General features: G+C 42.3%; 1 protein-coding gene across 17 annotated transcripts in view; it reads right to left on the reverse strand.

The window, feature by feature from the left end:
* Positions 1-20714, reverse strand: part of DTNB (dystrobrevin beta) — a 238861-nt gene that overhangs the window by 24595 nt on the left and 193552 nt on the right. For 13 of the 17 annotated variants that reach the window (XM_078444896.2, XM_078444895.2, XM_060650345.3 and 10 more), the window contains 4 exons: positions 16975-17060; positions 16015-16128; positions 11254-11350; positions 5317-5337 (listed from right to left, as the gene is read on the reverse strand). In XM_078444896.2, coding sequence (XP_078301022.1) covers positions 5317-5337; positions 11254-11350; positions 16015-16128; positions 16975-17060 — 318 coding nt within the window. The remainder of the gene's footprint in view (positions 1-5316; positions 5338-11253; positions 11351-16014; positions 16129-16974; positions 17061-20714) is intronic. The other 4 variants (XM_060650355.3, XM_078444893.2, XM_060650335.3 and 1 more) reach the window with 1 other exon arrangement.

Genomic DNA, 20714 nt, shown 5'->3' on the forward strand with positions numbered 1-20714 from the left:
GGAAAGACAGAAATGTAGTGCAGGAGGGAAATAGAAAAGCAGGGAAGGAAACCTCTCAGTGTGTCCTTGACGAGGGTGATGAAAAATACTGCGGAGACTCAAAGCGATTTCCCCCTATATCCTCACACTGTAAACTCCTTGTAGGTATTCAAGGAGTTCTGGGGGAGTGAAATACAAATCTTATTTTTAATACTGTAACAATATTTTCTCCTTTGGGGAAAAAACTGAATGAAAAACAAAGCAACAAACTACCAGGTTCCTATAGTGAGTACAGGAGCCGGGACTGGTGAATGAGCACACTTCACAGACCCACAAGGCAATCTACGTGCAGTTAGCACATGGGGTCATCTAGACAGACTAGGACTGGAACCCAGGCTGAAGGTCTATGGCAGAGTCACACAGTACATCACACTGATCTTTGTTTACCAAAGGACATCTGTGGAGTTCACAAACTTAGAGGGACAGCAGTGGTGCCTATAGCTCAGGATACCACTGACCTGGCATGTGTTTCTGTATTTAAGGCATGATGCCAATGATGAAATAATGTTCATACTATTTGAGGCTGGTATTTTTGTAGGATTCCTCTTGTTATCCTCCAAAACGCCAAGTTCACTGTCTTGAACATATGTAGTAAGACACTGCTGAATAAATAAGTGAACGGCAATTCTTTGCCTCGGGGTAGAAGTAGATTCAGCCTTCTATTTTAGGGTATGATGGGGTCAGAGAGTCCAGAAGATTTAGAGGCATGTGAATTTGAATCACTTCCCAATGAGACTGTATCTAAAGGTTAAGTGAAGCAAGAGGAGAAGTGGTCCATGAGCACATCGAGGGGTTCACCAATAATCTCTTTAATGGACAAAGGAGGCTTTTATTTGTTGTTGTATAGGGTTTTTAAAAAGTACTTTTTCTTAAATTTACAAAGTTGATATTCATGAAGTTTGTTAGAACCCTCATGGGTCAACCGTGGCTAACTAAATATTGAGCACCCTTCCTCTGAGGTATATTTGGGGGAGCCAGATCAGAGACGCAGGCTTTTAAGAACCAGCTCACACCATGCTTTCTTTGGTGTAGTTGTAGTGGGTTATTCATCTGATTCTGGAAATCAGAAAGGGCATGTGGCAAGATCCCACTTGATATTCCAACTTACTGAAGTAAAAGGAAAGGTTCCAAGCGTGTCAATGCTCTCTTAGTGGAATCCCCAAGACTCCTCTAATTACACAATTTTCAGAGTCCCATCTATCTAACCCTCTGGACCATTACCATACTACTAATCTGGATCAAGGCAACCCCATGGGAGCCCTCTATTCTTATATCTTACTATCTAAAGTTAGAGTCTTTAAGCCTGATGTTGATCTGTATATAAAAAGTAGTGATGTCTAATAGGAGAATTCAGAGAAATGTTCCAGGCAACATCTTTCATGAGTAAACCGTACCTCTTGCCTTGGATAGCTCATTTTATTTGGTGTTAGCAATCCAGCAGTACAATTTTATGGTGCGTTGAGTCACTGGGAAAAATGGAACACTGAGATGTAACTCGCATGAATTTAGACATCCGAAACCCCTCCAGACTAGGACCGGAGCAGCCCACAGCTCAAGTGCACCAATGGCAGTAAATACCATCACCAGCATTACTCGTCAGTCTGTTGTTACCTTAGTGAGTTCCTCTGTAACATGCTGGTGAATCCCCTAACCAGGCTGCAGGGGCCAGGTTTTTACTAAGCAATTATCAAAATACTTTCAAGTGATACAAATAACTACATATATCCCACATTTTATAGATTATATGTATTTAAAAAAAAGAGAGGATGATTTTATTCTACATACTCAACATCTGTTCTTTAGACAGAAATGGTAATAGCATTAATCATAATTAATGGCGACCCTGAAATTCCTTTTTCTGATTCCTTTTTATAAAGGGCGTTTCTGAACCATGATTTAGTCTTCTGAATGGGTAGGGAACAGGAGTACCTTGAGCAAAGTCACTGCTCTAAGTACTCGAAGCGGTTCTGTGCCTTATAATCAATAAACTTATAAATTCACACCACTTTTAGTTCGAAATCTTGTAAATTTGGTTAATACTAGTTTTCATTCAGCAACTATTTATTGAGTATCTGTTCTGTGGCAGGCACTAGCTAGCGACTGGGAATGGCAGTAGTGAAAAAGGCAGACAAAGTCCTTTAATTACAGTCTGATGATTATCACGGGCCTGATTAACCCTGACTCAGTTGATACAATCTAATTCCTGAGCCTGTTAAACTGTAGGGTATATTGTGGGTTGAAGAGTCACTCAGTGAAGTCTTATCTGAAATAGCCAGGCAGTTCTTCCCTTAATTATAACTCTTGGATCTGAGAAAAGAGAAGGGAAGGAGGGAGGGAGGGAGAGAGGAAAGACAGAAGAATTATCAGCTGAGGTGCTGATGCCACTCAAAGCCCTGGAGAAGTGGCTGAAGGCTGAAGGTGGACCCACAGCACCAAAGCTGTTAAGTCACAGTCATTACCTATTCCTCTCAAATCCCCCCAAAGCTAAAATAATCCCTAAAGAGGAAAGAAGCAAGAAGACGACTACATGAAAAGTTCTCTATAATGGATTTATAGAGCCAATTTTGGGAAGCGTGTCTAGTAAATTCTTCATTGTAGGAATCTCTCACAACTATTTAATCACCCATATAGGTAACACATTATGATGGGGAAGAAATTAAACTACACCAGCCAGAACCCAGGAAGGAAGAAAAAGTTACAACTTAGCTCTGTGCTAAATACCTTTTTGTATCTCACTCAGTAAGGAGACAGACTAAAACAGAAGCACTAGTTCTGAAGCTTTATGTGTCTACTTGTTTAAAATGTTGAATTATATAAAGCTATTGAGCTTTCAAATTTGAGCCTCAGCACTGAGCCTTGGGTGGGTCCAGTTTAAACCTGTGATGTAAACAGAGGATATTTAAACCTATATCCACAGAGCAGAATGTCTTACCTATATCATAGTGGAGAAAGATGGGGAAAAGACAATTTGTACCAATTTGTGCCATGGACGGTCCTAAGAGAGTATGAAGACAAGGTCATGAACTCAGGACCATGGCCATGGAGAACTTCTAAGACATACACACAAGTGGTTCATTAGGGGCAAGCTTCAGCAGTCTGGGTCTAGCCTCTTACTTTGCCAACTTCAAGGGCATGATGATCTCACACAGACTGAAAGGTCACTGAAGCGAACAGGTTATTTAAGTCCCTGTCTGCTCAAGGTCAGCTTTAAAGCGACCTGAGAAATAACATACCAGCAGTGGCAATTTCTCGTTCTTGGATTACATGGCAATCCATAATGTTTTTTAAGAATGAAACGTCTATTGGAAGCTCTACTGCTACCATTAAAATAGATACTCATAAAGCCCGCCCTCTTCGGAAAGAGAGTTCTCAGGTAAGGTGTAGGGTTCTTCACTCTGAGCCGGCACATTCCCAGAGGGAGGAGATGCTAGTCTGGGCAGATTGTTGGAGTAAGGTCCCAGCAAGTGGTTTTAGCTGCAACGTGCATCTTTGGGGTATAGAGGAGAGAAGAGAAGGAGGGGAACAGTGGCTGTCGGCAGCTACAGGTGAGGTGATGCCCTGGAGCACCACGAAGGAGAGGAGACTGTCAGGCAAACAGCGGGAGAAAGGAGAAGGAAGGAGAGATGTTCTCTTTCCTTCCCTCAACACAAGCGCACTCATCCTCCTATTTGTGGTCGGCGTTACCAGCATCCGCGTCTCTGTGGCTTCTAAGCAAACTGGAGGATTATACATCTATGCCCCCCTTGAAGTTAAGTGTGGTCATATGACTTGCTTTGGCCAATGAAAGGGAGGGAAAGAGAAGTATGAGTGTCACTTCCTGGGGCTTGACTTTCCATGCTGTCTTCTCCTGCTTTGCCCATATGAATGTACCTACTGAGGAAGTGCCATAAGATCAAAGCAATAAACTACATGTCAATGAGGAAAAAAACAAACAAACAAACAAAGCAAAAACAACACTAAACAAACTTTTGTTACAGTAAAGCCACTGAGATTTCTGGGTCGATCACCTATCTTAATCCCATAATCTATCTGCTTTCCTTCTGACAGTCTGTCTCTCCCTTGCTCCTTTCTTGCCTCTTCCCCCATTTGATCTTTTCCTCTGCACTCTATTATTTCATTGCCCTCCTAACTGAAAATAATAAATATACTGTTGGGTATTCCTATTCTTTTTTTTCTAAATATTTATTTATTTTTGAGAGAGAGAGAGGGAGTAAGGGGAGTAGGGGTGGGGGGGGGGGTGGGGAGACAGAGAATCCAAAGCAGGCTCTGCAGTGACAGCAGTGAGCCCGATGCAGGGCTCGAACTCACTAACTGTGAGATCATGACCTTAGCCGAAGTCAGACGCTTAACTGACTGAGCCACACAGGCGCCCCTGTATATTCCTATTCTTAATCTAAAACATGGATCACTTTGTTTTTTGAAAAAGAAACAAGTAAATTTTTTGAATTAAACATTCATATTTCTCTCTTTTAAAATTAAAGCCCTGAGGTAAGTTAAAAATCAGCTTTAGCTTGTATAAAAAAATGTATGCTTTGAAAACCTTACTATGTTATATAAACATATGGTGTTACTATTGTGGATAGGCCCTCAATTGATTTTCTTGTGTGGGTTAAGGGCTGTCCGGAAAAATAAAAACAAACATAAACCTTCCCTAAACACCATGCAACAGCCATGCAGCTCAAAAACCAGAGCTCCCCCTGGAGCAGACTCTGAACAGGAAATCACTGAGGGCATAACCAGTCACTTAGCTTTCATTGGTAACTTTGTTAAGAAGGCTCCTGGGGCTGGAGCATCCAGAAGCCTGTTCGAGACTAAAGGACATTTGAAGTCATCAGAAAAACTATACATTTCCATGCACAATCATTCATGATGTAGTATTTAGACCTGAGGTCACTCCCACAACCCTGAAAGTTGTTTCAGGCAATTAAAGTCACTCTAGACATGAAGCAGCAGCGAATGCAAAAGCAGGGAAATGCAATCGTAGCCTGGCTAATCATGCATAGTTAAATAAACACAACAGATGTGTACTTTAACAAAAATTCAACGAGCTCTGGTTTCAAGTAAGAACATGCTCTGCTAATGAAGTAAACATGACGTGGACTTTCAGGCCGTTTTACACGACTATGGAGCGAACGGCTGAGGGTTTTACACATAACCAATTCTGCAGAGGTGAACTTGTGCAGGGAGGAGACGAGAAAGAATGTAACAGTTCTCTGAGGAAGAGAAGAACATGCAAAAGGAGCAAGAATCAGGTGGAGAATTCCCAAGTTCACTTACTGCCTGCTTTTGCTCTTCCTCCTAGAGGTGTTGAAGATGGAAAAAAAGGCAGAGGGAAAAAGGAGAGAGGTTAATGGCCATCACCACAAAACATCTGGAAGAAATGATGGAAGAATCAGGCAAACCAGGCCAGGCGCACGGGTTCAGAGACCAAAGGCCCAGACGGTCATCAGGCACCATCAGCTGCACAGAGCGAATGGCAGGCCTCCGTCCCACCCAGTTCATTCAGGGCTAGCCTCTAGAACTGGGAAACCATCTAATCCAACTTCCTCATTTATGGACAGAAAAGGCCTAGAGAGCCTGACTCGCCCGAGCTCACATAGCTGTTTAGGGTAGACTGAAAGAAATAGCTCAACTAGGACCCAGAAGCCCAATAATCAATCTCCCCATTCCTAATATTCCTATGTGTTAGCTACCTTCCTCTAGGCCAATGGTTCGCAAAGCAGCAGCACCTGGAAACTCGTCAGAGATGCAAAGTTTGGGCGCCTGCCAAGACTACCTGAATCCAAACTCTTGGGGTGGGTGGGGCACAGCAACGTGTTTCAGAGCCTTTCAGCTGATTCTGATGCCTGCTGGTTTGAGAGCCACTGCCCTAAAAACTTCCCCCAAACTAGCAATTTCACCTGACCAGACTCTCTTCCTTAGTCCCCTCCTCTCCACTTGTTTTGGGGCTGCTTTTTTGTGGTTTTGTCCCAAGGATGCGCTTACATCCCATCCCCATTCCTCCAACAAACTGGAAGCTGCTTCAGGGCCCTGAGAGGCTTTTCAAAAAGAACTCTCGACCTCAGTTTTCCACTAATTCAACACAGGTTCATTTAGTACTTCTTATGCATAAGGCCCTGGAAACCTGAAGATAAGATGTGGTCTCTGTCTTTTAGAGCCTCACAGTGACGGCGGGCAGAGTGGGTACTTGCCAACTCTCAGCTATCACAATGCACCACTGGGAGCCGCGGGGAGAAGCACAGCAAAGACGAGAGAAACACTTCTGAGTCTGTCTCTCCGTGGTCCTTTGCTCTTCAGCTACTCTGTCTTTTAATGGGCCTTTTTGCTTCTTCTTTCTCTGCCTCATCATGAGTAACTGTGGTCAGGGAGCCTCTGCTCTTTGCCCAGGGTGTGCAAATCTAAAAGCTGCTGTAATGGTTCTATTTAAATCGGATCCAGCCGTGCAGGCAGTCTTTACTGAACATGTGTGTAGGAAGTCTTAGGGACGGACAGGTGCTTCTGCTTTTACAGGGTCTGCAGATCTGGGGCCAATGGTAAGAATGGTTTCAGAAAATCCAACCAGTTACAAAAAGGAGAGAGGAAGTAAAAAAAATTGGAAAAAAAAAAATTTTATTCCTGCAAGGAAGAGACATGGACTAGAAATTAAACAGGCACCAAGAACTCTCTTCTGGAGACTCCAACTGAGCACAAGAAGATGTTCTTCATAATCGGAGCCAGCTGCTAGATGCCTGACCAAACCTATACTCACAGGAGCCCAGGCAAAGAAGGCCCTGAGCGTTAGCTCAGTAAGCCTTAAGAAGTTAGCATCTTAGGGTGCCTGGCTCAGTTGGTAAAGCATGCAACTCCTGATCTTGAGGTCGTGAGTTCGAGCCCCACCTTGGGTGCAGGGATTACTTTAAAAAAATTAAAACAAAAGAAAAAGAAGTTAGCATCTTTCAGTTTTTACATCTGGCACGTGGCTCTGGTCAGAAGGGCTTAGAATTCCACAGCTGGGAAGAGCCTTCCCTTCCTAGCCAGGCTTCCCTGTAAGGCAGAATACTTTTCTCCATTCACTCGGCAGGGCAAAGAGCCATAGGAAGAGTTATTAAACCATTTAAAATGTGTGTTTATTGCTGGCACTAAGTGTTGAAATGGACACTGAGATGGTGGGGGAGGGATGAGGCAATCCTGACAGGCTGAAATTGCAGCTGAGGTCAGAAGACAAGGACAAAAGTTCTCAGGACTGTTTCTAAGACACCTCCCTATTTTTACTGTTTTCTCCAGGCAAGGTAACAGTGCTTTGGCTCAACAGAATAGGGAAATTTCAGGAAGCAATGTTTCCCATTTGCACATTTGGGAACTCTGCTATGGATAGTTTGTCCCAGGACATGACATCATGATAATCTGCAGGAGACACATGTCAGGTTAGGATGGGAATGGTGGACAGGGCAGCCTTTTCAGGAGGTAGGGGCCTCTGCTGTGCACTGGGGTTGGCAGAGGGTGGGCTTTGACAACGTGTTACTAAGGATGGTGTTTTACAATTTAAACTCACAGAAGTTGCTCAGATAAAGCCTTGAAGGCTCTGTCAACACACTTAACAGGTCAGATACGAGGCCTTAGATATAAGGTTTTTGTTTTCAGTCAGTCAGTCGTGTCAGTAAACACTGACTGATGGCAACTGGCACAGGAGCCAAGGTTGATTTAAAGGGAATAATAATACTTTAATCACAAATCCAAAAGTGCTTATGTCACCTAAAAACATGTGAGACTTTTCCACATGGGGGATGTCTGGCTAGGTGGCCAAAGTAACACCGTAAGTACTGCAGTTATCTACATGATAATTTATATTTTAAACCTCATTTGCAAATAAGGTTGAAATCCAAAACTGCAGAATTCACCTGGTGACTCTGTTTCAAAAGCAATATTAGGAAAATGAAAAATGAGGCAGAAAAATACTGGAAACATGATTTAGAAAGTAAAATACCAACATACAACCACTTCCAGCTTAAATAAGTTTGGGACAGAGGTTATCCATACACATTAATCAGGGGGGGAAATGTAAGGAAAAGATACCTTCTCACCATGGGTACCTGGGTGTCAGTCTGCATCATGCCACCAAAAAACCAAAAATACAATTAAGAAGGTCCCTGAGGGGTGTCTGGGTGGTTCAGTCAGTTAAGTGTCCGACTTTGGCTCAGGTCATGATCTCACAGTTCGTGAGTTCGAGTCCTGCGTTGGGCTCTGTGCTGACAGCTCAGAGCCTGGAGCTTGCTTCAGATTCTGTGTCTCTCTCTCTCTCTCTCCCTCTCTCTCTCTCTCTCTCTCTCTGCCTTTCCCCTGCTCGTACTCTGTCTCTCTCTCTCAAAAATAAATAAACTTAAAAAAAAAAAAAAGAAAGAAAGAAGGTCCCTGGTACTCCTTGGTCTTACTGCCAAATACCTAAATGTGACAGTTAGGAACCAATATTTTCTTGTTAAATAAATGCATGATTAATTTTTACCCTGCCTTCTTACAAAAAAGGACTTAAGATTATTATTGAATAAATTAATAAACAATGGGAACACTTCATATACATCCTTCTTTAAATTATCATTTTTCAGATAAATAGATAATGTACACAATATTTCACTGAAGCAGTAGAAAGAACTCCCTGTGAAATGGAAATTTACTGTGCAGTGTATTTTAATTTATGAGTATCCCAGACCATGTGGTTTCATTGTCCATTTGACTAAGTGCTTACAGCTGTTTTATGAGAGAATTAAATGCTAGCAGATTGAACATCAACGAGGGCAGGACAGTCCTTTGAAATTAAAATTAGGATTCTAAAGCGTATTTTTATTATGGGTTAGTGAATATATTTTCTTAATAGTAGGAAAACATCTTTGAAATTTTCATGGAAGTCAATGATTCCTATGGGTGACCTTCTAGGAGTGCATATAATACACAAATTAGGATTGTGCTGTCATCATTTTAGGAAGCTGGACATTAGAGAGGCATGAAATTTTCAACTGTAAATTCTAATCAATGGGTAAAAAGACAACATTCCTGCTCTGTGTTGCAAATTCTTCCTCCCAGTCTGAATGGCCTCAGCCTATCTGGTAAGTAAATTATAAGGCATTTAAGAAGCCGGCAGGGGATTTTACAAAATGGGGCACAAGGATCCTGCTTATTTTAGGAAATTATAACTGTAAGACAGTAGCTAGAAATACAAAGAAGCTCAGCGTTTGGGATCAGAGTTCCAGGCCTCAGCTCATTCTGCCCAGCCCTTGAATACAAGCATCAGAAGTGAACCAGGTCACAATAATATTCACAGGGCTCTGAACCAGGAACTCTAACGGAGACTGAGGGCGGCGCAGCTAACGAGAAAGCACACCGTGGGACTTTGGGGGAAATGCATTCTGACTTCCCTTCAGTTTGCATAAACCTTTTGCCTTTTACAAAAATTACCCTACGGTATCTTCCCACCTATGTTTGGGCAATGTCTGAAAGCAACTTACTACAAGCAAGTCTGACACAGGCCAGGGATGAGTGGATCCCCTATTATCTCCCATCTTGCAGGGGACTACCCCACAATGGCAGGACTTTCAAAGCCCCACATGGCTCCAGATGCTATACCGGCCAAATGCATTTAAGGCCCTCTCTGCCATCTTGAGTGGGTGATTGGGTTGGATTAGCTGGATACTTGACAACTATTAGAGGGATCTGGGCCAGGTTTTCTTTAAACAAGACCCATTTAGACACGAAATACTTCTCAAGAGAAATTCCGTTAACAGGGTTAATGTAGAAACACGTCCATGCAAAACAACCCAAATACCCAGGACCAAAGCTAGAAAAAGAGATTCAGCTTAAGACTAAAAGAAGTGATTGTCTTGAGCAAGTCAAAAGTCAGTTTTTTTTTTTTTTAATGTTTATTTATTTTTGAGACAGAGCATGAGCAGGGAAGGGGCAGAGAGAGAGGGAGACACAGAATGTGAAGCAGGCTCCAGGCTCTGAGCTGTCAGCACAGAGCCCGATGCGGGGCTCGAACTCACGAACTGTGAGATCATGACCTGAGCCGAAGTCGGACTCTTAACCAACTGAGCCACCCAGGCGCCCCAAAAGTCAGTTTAAAACACAAACGCTACATTCACCCAAGTTGCTAATACCACTTGCTTCACTATGAAGGGACTCGTTTAGCATAGAGAAGTTGAAGAAAAGTCTTCAAGCTGATGTTTCCTTGAGCCGCACTGCTAGTCTGGACCCCTGTCACTCACACACTCACACTCACAGGTTGTGATGCAGCACAATCACTGGGCTAGACAGTTATATTTATCTCCATTTCTCCTTTAGCTTCTTCCCTCTCTGATCCGCTCTACATATTTTCCCAAACTATTATTTCCCAAACCGTCAGTGACTCCCTTACCACAGGATTCAATCTACTCCCCTCAGCCTGGCTTTTGAGGTAATCCACACTTTGTGATTTCCACTCTGGCTGCGAACTCAGTGTGGTACCACAAAACACAGTGGTTTCCCAGCACAGACACAGAGACTGAAGGAACTAACAGCAGGAACAAATGTATTCCGGTATTGCTGCTACGTATCTGGGTAGATATTTCTGTGGAGTGCCAGTCAAACTGTCCAGGTGAGGACACTTAAATGCCAAATGTGCCTTTCTCTCCTCTGGGGTATAGGGGCTGCGATATATTTGTCGCATGTTGTAATATGTCAACAACGATAGTGACATCTGAATCATTCCAAATTTATTCAAGCCCCAAGATAACAAACATAGAGCTGGGATGCTCTTTTGTTCCTCCTAATAAAGTTATTCATTAGAATTAGTCTGATTAGCTTGGTCTGCGGCGATAATACTTACTAAAATAGGACTCTTAATCCTTCTTGAGTATTTAGGCGAAATATTTGAAAATTTGTTTTAAAAGAAACTTCAAATAGTTGAGAAACATTTGTTTACATATAGTTAATATCCTATTTATAAACCTGCCTACCACTATTTAAGGACATGACGCTAATTCCAGTTACTCATTTTTTATAATCAGACTTTACACTAATTAGATGACTTTATGGAGTCGTGTCTAACTTTACGGGCAGCGCCATTTAAGCCTTTAGCGGCACCCTGTTCAGGCAGCACGGCAGGGGTTGGGGGGGGCGGCAGCAGCTGAACTGGAGGTGAAGGGGAACAAGCGGTGGGAGGGAGGCGGGTGGGGGGGGTGTGGGGGAGCGGCCAGGGCTCTCTCTTACCTTCAGCAGCTTCATCAGCCCCTCCAGCTGAACCATCAGCTCGCGCCTGCTCTCCTGCAGCGCCGACATTCTCTGCTCCAGTTCATCTTTCCTTTGCCTGTCCGAGAGGAGAAGCCCATCCGGAATGAGGCTCTGAAGACGAAGGGACCCTCAAGGAAGGGTCTAAGCCTAGGCGAAATGGGCTTCAGACCCGATTCCGCTATTTACTGGGGTCTGCGATGCTGAGCAAGTTACTGAACTTCTGATACCTTATGTAGAAAATGGTGATAATATCTGTTTTGCTCACTTTCCTGTTGTGAGAATAGTATGTAAAATGCTTTGGAAAATGCACATGGCCATATACAGAACAAAGCATGATTAATATCATTGTTAAAGTGATTTTAAAAATTCCTCAGGAAGTCAATTTTAGAAAGATACATGAAACGAGTCCGAACTTAAATTGATAGTGGAGAAAACGTATGAAAACTGCTCAGGGGAAACAGGGTTCAGTAGCTGATGCTTCCAGCACCAGACGCCAGCCTCAAGAGTGAGACTGACATCAGGGTGGCTCTGTGTCTGAGAGAATTCACTTTTCTCCGAGGCCAGGTTTCGCGTCAGTTCTAGCTCAATAAGTCCAAAACCGAACTTAAGACTTTAGTCCGCAAATGGTTCTCTTTCCTCATTTCTTCTAGCTGTCATGGCTGAAAACCTCTGTCCTCTTCGATACTTTCCTGCTTATACCCTATATTCAGTCATCCGACTTAGATGACTCTTTCCTAGAAATGTATGTGTCTTTCTCTCCCGTCTCTCACTTTATCCAAGCACGCCTTACCTCACATGTGCAATGGTCTCTCAGCCTGATTAATCCTGATTTCATCTGTTATGGTGAAGTGGAATAGAAATCAAGAGGCTTGAGGCCCACCATTTACTAAATATTGCAACCTTGGACAAGTCACTTAACCTGTAAGAGCCTCAATTTTCTCTTCACTAAAATGGGACTAATTACATACAAACAACTATGGCAATATCTGGAGGATCAAATAAGACCATGGGTATGAAAGATAAAATTAATGGCACCTATTTCCTTTTAGTTTTTCACTGTGGTTGTTAGAAAAGTTTTTAATTACATGTGTGGCCCACATTCTATTTCTATCAGAGTGCTGCTCCAGACCCCACCTGCATGCCTATCCTTAGTGCCTCACCTTCTATTCCCTTCCACGTCTGGAGGTCCAGCTGATGGTTCACTTTTCCTTAAACAGATCCTATCATTTTACGAATCCCAGCAGTTCCCCAACTTCTTCCAAATATTATTCACTCCTTAGTGTCCCACCCAAATGTCACTCTTCCCGGGAAGCTACTCCTAATTACTTCAGCAGGTATCAGATCCTGCTTAATTAATCACTACAACAACTGGTGCTCCTGTGGCACCTAATTTATTTCACCTTGCGTTGCTGTCATACCTACCATGATGCAAAATCCTTGAGGTTAGGGGATGAGTCTTACTCATCTTTGCATGTATCGAATGCTTAAGAGAACATCACATCCAGTATGTACTCAATTAACATCTAGTGAAGTTAACACCATCATTGTTTGAAATCCTCCAAGGATTTCCACTCACCTATCACTTAAGGCTCTCCAGAATCTGGTCTCAATTCCTCAACTAATTTTATCTCCTATCACTGGCACTCTAAAGATTAATTCAATGGATGCCTGAAACAAATTCTTAGTTCTAAGACTCTTTCCCTTCTCTGAAATGTATCATACTTCTTTGGGGGATCATGCTGAACCCCAACTCCACTTCTAATCTGAAATGTTTTGTCCCAGACTCCATCCAAATCAACCCTACCTTCCATGGTCTAGCTCAACTTCCACCACCTCCATGGGTCTAATTGCTTCTAGCCTCTCTATATATTTTCATACTTAGATTTCTTATAGCATAATGCCCATACTATTTATTAACACTATATAATATTAGTTAACTGACCAGAAAATTATTTTATGTTTATTTCCAAAACTAGATCACAAATTTGTAAGATGGAATCATTGTTTTCTAGTCTTCATACTCCCTAAATTTCCACCACAGGTATAAATTCAATAAAGAAAAACCGACTCATTCGATTTTCTAGAGAGCCTTTCTTCTCTGAACTTCCAAGACTGGATGCGGTACTCTTTCCCTGTGCTATGCACAACCAAATAATTACACTATGTGGTGAAAATGAAGGAACTATATGTAGCTACAGCAACAACATGGAAGGACCCTAAAGCGTAGTACTGAAGGGGAGAAAGGTTCCACTCTATGCATATAACAACATTTCTATAAAGCGCAAAAAACAAAAAGCAAAACTAAACACTTTATTATGTGGGAATACACATATATTTGATGATAGATACTGTTTAAAAAGCAAGACAATGATAAACCAAATTCTGGATAGAGGAGAGCTCTGTGGGGAACGTGGAAGCAAGGAAATGGGCTTGGGGGCACTTACACACACGACATGGTTTTAACAACACATGACAAAGGTATGGGTTCATGGGTATTCATTTTATCTTTATGCTTCATATCTTACACATTTGTCATATATATTATTGAAATGAATATACCATCTAAAAATAACAGTCATGGGGCACCTGGGTGGCTCAGTTGGTTAAGCGTCCGACTTTGGCTCAGGTCATGATCTCACAGTTCGTGAGTTCGAGCCCCGCATTGGGCTCTGTGCTGACAGCTCAGAGCCTGGAGCCTGTTTCAGATTCTGTGTCTCCCTCTCTCTGCGACCCTCCCCCGTTCATGCTCTGTCTCTCTCTGTCTCAAAAATAAATTAAAAAACTTAAAAAAAAAGTAAAAATTAAAAATAACAATCATGGGGGAAAGACAGAATTCATAACCACTAATCCCAAGAATGAAATTCTCTATCTCATTTTATTACACTAGCTGGGTACCTGGCAGCTCCTGGATTCGTATATATTGATCAAAACCAGAAGGATGTCAGATACGTAGAAATGAATCTTGCCCTTTATGTGTCTTTTGATAAACAAAAGTTCTCAATATGAATATAGATGAATTTACCAACTTCTTTCACGGTAAGTGATTCTGAGAAACTATTTTCTATTCCAAAATCCTAAAGAAATTCTCTCACATTTTCTTCTAGAAGTTTTAAAGTTTTGTCTCCATGTTTAATCCATCTGGTAGTGTGTTCTGTATATAGTGTGAAGTGGAGAGCCAATATGTTTTGTCTGTGTGCATAAGCAATTGATCCTGCACGCTTACTAAATAGTCTCTCTTTCTTTAGTGATAACAGAAGCTGCTTTTCAGATTAAACACTTCCGGACTTTTCAAGATTTAGACCCTCCTCAGATTTAGGGTAAATTCTTGCTTCTTGCTGCCTACATGACATCCCTGGGCTCAGCCCTCTGCCTACTAAATCAGTGACATTTTCCAGACACTTCCGGCTGAATTAAGGACTTTTAGCCATCCCACTTCCAGCAACAGTTAAGATTGGAGTATAATCATTTTTTGCTTTGCTAGATATAAAACAGTTACTTGTGCCTGGGCTGTGGTGAGGAAAAGGGAACAGTTGTATCTTACGCCGAGAGTTCAGAGTTAACACTGGGCCTGAGTCAGCTGCACATGCTCTCCCAGACTTTGGAGAGTAGCACCAAGCTGCTAACATCCCAGACATGCAACGGAGGGCCTAGGAACCAAATCCTCAAGCCCAATTAAATTTAGGAACTAAAGTGAATTTTCAGAAGAATGGGAATCTCTGTATCTCTAATGATTTTCATCTGCACAGTTTAAATTCTTTATGACTTATTTATTGATGATATAAATCTAGAAAGAAAGACAGTTATAGAAAAACAATCATCTCCATTCTCTAGGAGAAGAAATGATGGTTGAGAAGCTACATGACCTAAGCCAAAGGAAGAATTACAAAAGGATATTCGGCTATGCAGAACCCCAGATGATGGCACATTAAAAATCAACTGTGCAATGTCAAATGTTACAACCTACACAGAAAGGATACTCTTTGGACATCTAGAGGTCTGGTGAGAAGCCAGCCACTAACTTAGCGTCCAAAAAATGTCTGCATTTACCAAAGAGTACACACACATCTTTTTAAGACTGATAGGAAATAAGAGCCTAATAACTTTGATCAGATCACTCTCATGTTAAGCTCTTCCGGCAGACTTCCTCATTCGCTCCAAAATAGCATCTCAGTGGGGGCTGAAGCAGCTCTCTGCCCGCATTCGGGTCCTGAGCCCTGAGTCTCCGGACCCTGAGGCCGTTTATATCTATGTTGAAGTGGGAAGGTTCCACAGCGGTGGTGCAAGGGATTCCCACGTGGTTTTGCATCTCAGAGATGTGCCTGTGTAACAAGCACCCTTCCCCTTCAACAGAGTCCTGCTCTGACTGTGAAGCACCGGGAGAATATACTTATGGGACAGAGGAGCATTATTCCTGCCAAGGGTCTTCAAAGTCAGACTAATTAACAAAATAAGAAGACGGATCGGAGCACAGTCTTCTTAAAGCAATCATAAAAGTGTAAACACTGCTCTGCCTGTCGTGGAGCTGGACACTGGTGTTGACCTAGTTCTGCCATGATGGCTGAAGTTCTCAGAATCCAAACACCTGAAGCAGTAACAGAATGACTGGAATGTTTTAACTGTTTGCTCTAACAGGACTAGTTGTATTGAGAAACAGATTCTATCCTACTCGTTTTGTTCCCGACACGTAAATTCCTACCGCAGACCATCCTTTGCAGACAGTGGTGCAGTATCCCTACTTACCTCAGCAGCCGCAGCTCAGCCAGCAACGTGGGGTTCTGCTGGGCCTTCTCGGGGGTGGGCTGGGAAGCCTGCTCATGCTCCAGACGGAGACGCTGAATCTCTTGCAAGATCTCCCTGGAGAGGCCAGATGAAAGAAAGTTGGCTGCACAGCGCTTCACAGCTCTTTCCTGTCAGGTCTTTTTATTCTAGAACAGCCTCTACCAATCTTGTTCTGACTGCTTCCAAATGACCAAGATGTGGAATAGCCACCTTCTTGACATTTCCACACTTCATATTTACTCAATGAAACAATCTTTTGTGGTAGAGAAAGTCATATAAACACTCTTCTCAAGAATTTGAAAAATCTCCACTAAAGGAAAACAGCCACTAGAAGACTTTCTTTCTTTCTAGGGAAAGGAAAAACGAACTCCCTGCAATCTCTGAATGTGGGTCCTATGCTAACTCCCCCCATCTCCCTTCTTCCTCTTGAGCCCCCGAGTGATAAGAGCTGCCATTTCTTCTTCCAAAACCTGTTACTTTACATCTAATCTCCTTGTCCCGGTTTCTACTATTCAGGGCATACTGGTGTGCCGTCTGGTGTCTGTGACTTTAAATGGCTTTGTGGGGAGAGAGCAGACAGTCACATACAGCACAGTGGGCCAGGATAAGATGACCAGATAAAGTGAAAGAGGGGTGGGGTGGAAAAGGGAATCATGAGAGGGGAGCTGGTAGGTGGGAGAAGGCACGGGAAAAAGAATCCATGAGGGCACAGGAACAGGGCTTTGGGCTACCAGAATGTACAGCATGCAGAGATCTCCAAATCAGAGTAGGGGCATTCCCATGAGTTGGTCTGGCCTATATTCACTAAGGTGGGATCCTCCTTCATGGTCAAAATACAACTAGTCTGCAAGGAAAAGGAGAATCAGATACTCACATGACAGTCTTGGACTTTAGAAACTGGCTTGGCCTCTACATTCTTACCTGTTTTTGTTTTCCAGTTCTGCAATAAGCTGTCTTTGTTGTTTGTTGGCATCAAAGTTAAAGCTCAAGTCAGTAGGAGGACGGGTCTACAGTGAGAAGAAAGCAAAGGGTTTTTTGGTTTTTTTCTTTTCTGTGTGTGTGTGTGTGTAATTAAAATATTCCAGAAACTTAGACTACTGATTTTTTAAAACAGATTTTTGGGGCACCTGAGGCTCAGTCGGTTAAGTGTCCAACTTTGGCTCAGGTCATGATCTCACAGATCGTGAGTTCGAGCCCCACGTCGGGCTCTGTGCTGACAGCTCAGAGCCTGGAGCCTGCTTTGGATTCCGTGTCTCCCTCTCTCTCTGCCTCTCCCCCACTCATGCTCTGTTTCTGTCTCTCTGTCTCTCACTCTCAAAAATAAACATTAAAAAATAAAACAGATTTTGGAGGTACAATTTACATACCATAAAACCCACCCATTTTAAGTATACCATTCAATGAGACTTAGTAAATTTAAACAGTTGTGCAACCAACCACCACAGTCCAGTTTTAGAACATTTCCCATCACCACAAAAAATCCCTCATGCTGGCTTGCAGTCAATTGCCACTCTCATCCCCAACCACAGGCAACCACTGACGTGCTTTCTGTCTGCAGTTTTGCCTTTTCTAGAAACTTCATATATATGGAATCATACAACATGTAGTCTTTAGTTTCTGGCTTCCACTAAGCGTGATGTTCCTGAGGTTTGTCATTGTTGTTCGATGAATCAGGAGCTCCTTCCACCTTATTGCTGAATAGTATTCCACTGTTGCCAGCTTTTGACTGTTACAAATGAAGTTGCTAAAAATGATCATTTACAAGTCATTGTGTTGATATATTTTTATTTCTCTTGAGTAAATACTTGGGAGTGGAATTCCTGAGTTATCTGATAATTCTGTACTTAATATCCAAAAAAAATTTTTTTAGGGGCACCTGGGTGGCTCAGTCGGTTAAGCAGCCAACTTCGGCTCAGGTCATGATCTCACGGTCCGTGAGTTCGAGCCCCACGTCGGGCTCTGTGCTGACAGCTCAGAGCCTGGAGCCTGTTTCGGATTCTGTGTCTCCCTCTCTCTGACCCTCCCCCGTTCATGCTCTGTCTCTCTCTGTCTCAAAAATAAATAAACGTTAAAAAAAAAATTAAAAAAAAAATTTTTTTTAATGTTTATTCATTTTTGAGAGAGAGAGAGACAGAGTGCCAGTGGGAGAGAGTCAGAGAGAGGGGAGACACAGAATCCGAAGCAGGTTTTGGGCTCCAAGATGTCAGCACAGAACCTGATGTGGGGCTCGAACACACAAAATGTGAGATCATGACCTGAGGCCAAGTCAGACGCTTAACTGACTGAGCCACCCAAGTGCCCCTGTATTTAATATTTAAAAAAATTTTTTTTAATGTTTATTTATTATTGAGAGACAGAGCATGAGCATGGGAGGGGCAGGGAGAGGAGGCGACACAGAATCCAAAGCAGGCTCCAGGCTCTGAGCTGTCAGCAGAGCCCGAAGTGGGGCTCAAACTCACAAACCGCAAGATCATGACCTGAGGTGAAGTCGGACGCTCAACCGATTGAGCCACCCAGGCGCCCCCTGTATTTAATATTTTGAGGTACTATGAAACTGTTTTCCAAAGTAGCTGTATCATTTTAGAATCCCACCAACAATGAATGAGGGTTCTGAATTCTCCGCATCCTGGCCAACATTTGTCATTGTCTTTTTTCTTTTGTTGTTTTAACCATTCTAGTTCATGTGAAATATTTAACTGTGGGTTTTTTGAGACATGATTTACATACCATGAAATCCACCCTTTTAAAGTGTACAATTCAGTGGACTTAAGTATATTTACAAGCTTGTGAGATTATCACCATTAATTCCAGAATATTTCATCACCTCAAACCCCCCCCCCCCCCCGTACCCATTAGCAGTCATTCCCTATTCCCCCTACACTCACACCCTGAGAACTGCTAACCTACTTTCTATTTCTATGGATTTGCCTACTCTGGATATTTCATATAAATGGAATCATGATCTTTCATGTCTGGCTTCTTTCACTCCGCAAAATGTTTTCAGGGTTCCTCTGTGTTGTAGCATGTAGCAATACTTTCTTTTTGTAGCTGAATAATATTCTGTTACGTGGATATACCACATTTTGTTTATCTATTCAACAGCTGATGGGCATTTGGGTTCTTCCCACTTTTTGGCTGTTTTGAATAATGTCATTATGAGCATTTGTGGACACGTGTTGTGTACTCATAGGTTTTCATTTATCTTGGGTATATATCTAGGAGTGGAATTGCTGGGTTATACAGCAACCGCTTTTCCAAGTGGCTACACCAGTTTACATTCCCATTGGCAATGTATGAGGGTTCCATTTTTTCCATATCCTTGTCAACACTTGTAATTGTACATCTTTTTGATCATAGTCATCCTGGTGGGTGTGAAGTGGTATCTCATTGTGGATTCAACTTGCATTTTCCCTATGACTAATATATTGAGCATGCTTTCATGTGCTTACTGGCCATTTGCATATCTTCTCTGGCGAAATCATTTGTGGTTATGATTTGCATATCCACTGACATTTCTGACCCTTGTTGCCTCCTTTAAGAATATGAAAGCCAATCAACACAAACTAGGAAAATGGATAAATAGATGACGTTTCCCTTTTTTTGATTAACCAGAACGGAAGCCCAAAATGAAGGCTCTGAGATGGCTATGTTTCACACTGCACATTCTTGGTTCTGCCCAAAACATGACCTACCGTGAAGCAGAAACCTTGTTTCCTGTCTAGAGCTTAAAGATGCAATAAATAGTTCTTTTCATGTGGCATTTCCTAAATAAACAGGGGCAAAACAGCACAGCAAATGTGGGTGGGAGGCTTTTTTACCAAATATTTTTTTTCTTAAAAGAAGGAAAAAAGGTGATGTTTCTTTCTCTAGAGTGGACCAACAGCCAACTGAACAAATTTTCTATATTCTTTTCAGACTCTTGTGAGAGCCAGGGCTGAGCCTCACAAAAGTGGCTTGCCTGAGACTAAATCTGCTGTGAATAACAGATTTCCAGTTCTTGAAAACTGGAGTTGAAGCGAATGGCTCCTTATTAGTGTGAGATTGGGGAAAATTTGGATGAGGAAATGGACTCTCAAAAGGAATTGGCTTCATCATGGCAAACAAACAAAAACCTCATAGTATTTCATTGGCGATTTCTAAAGAATCTTTTCAGTTTTGAGTTGCTGCAAGGCTGAGGCTTCTTTCAAAGAAGAGGTTAACACAGGAATCAAGAGTTATTATCCGCAGTTCCTAACCAGGAGAGATTCTTAGGCACCAAGAAGTATTGTTACTCGAGTACAAAGAAGTGCGGGTCAAAGACTTCTATCCTGAGGCAGCAGTTCCAGCTGGAGCTCAGAGCCTCTCCACCTGGAGATGACAACAAGGAGAGCCCCTAGTGGTAAGTGTTGATGACGGCTGATTGCCCCCAATCAAATGTGAAACACAGTCAAGTTACGTTAAATAACAGAGAAACTTGGGACTGTATTTATTTACTATCTTAAACTTCACAGTGCTCCTTAAAAGAAAAAAAAAAAAAAAAAAAAAAAAAAAAAAAAAAAGCCAGGTCTCTCTTCCTAAAATGCCTCTAGGATACTGAAGGGAACAAGACAGAAAGGGAATTATTAGTTCACAAAGACATGGAATACTTTAACCACAAGAGACCTAAAGATGATTTCTTTCAA

This window comes from Panthera onca, chromosome A3, assembly GCF_046562875.1.
Source record: "Panthera onca isolate mPanOnc1 chromosome A3, mPanOnc1 haplotype 2, whole genome shotgun sequence".
NCBI lineage: Eukaryota > Metazoa > Chordata > Mammalia > Carnivora > Felidae > Panthera > Panthera onca.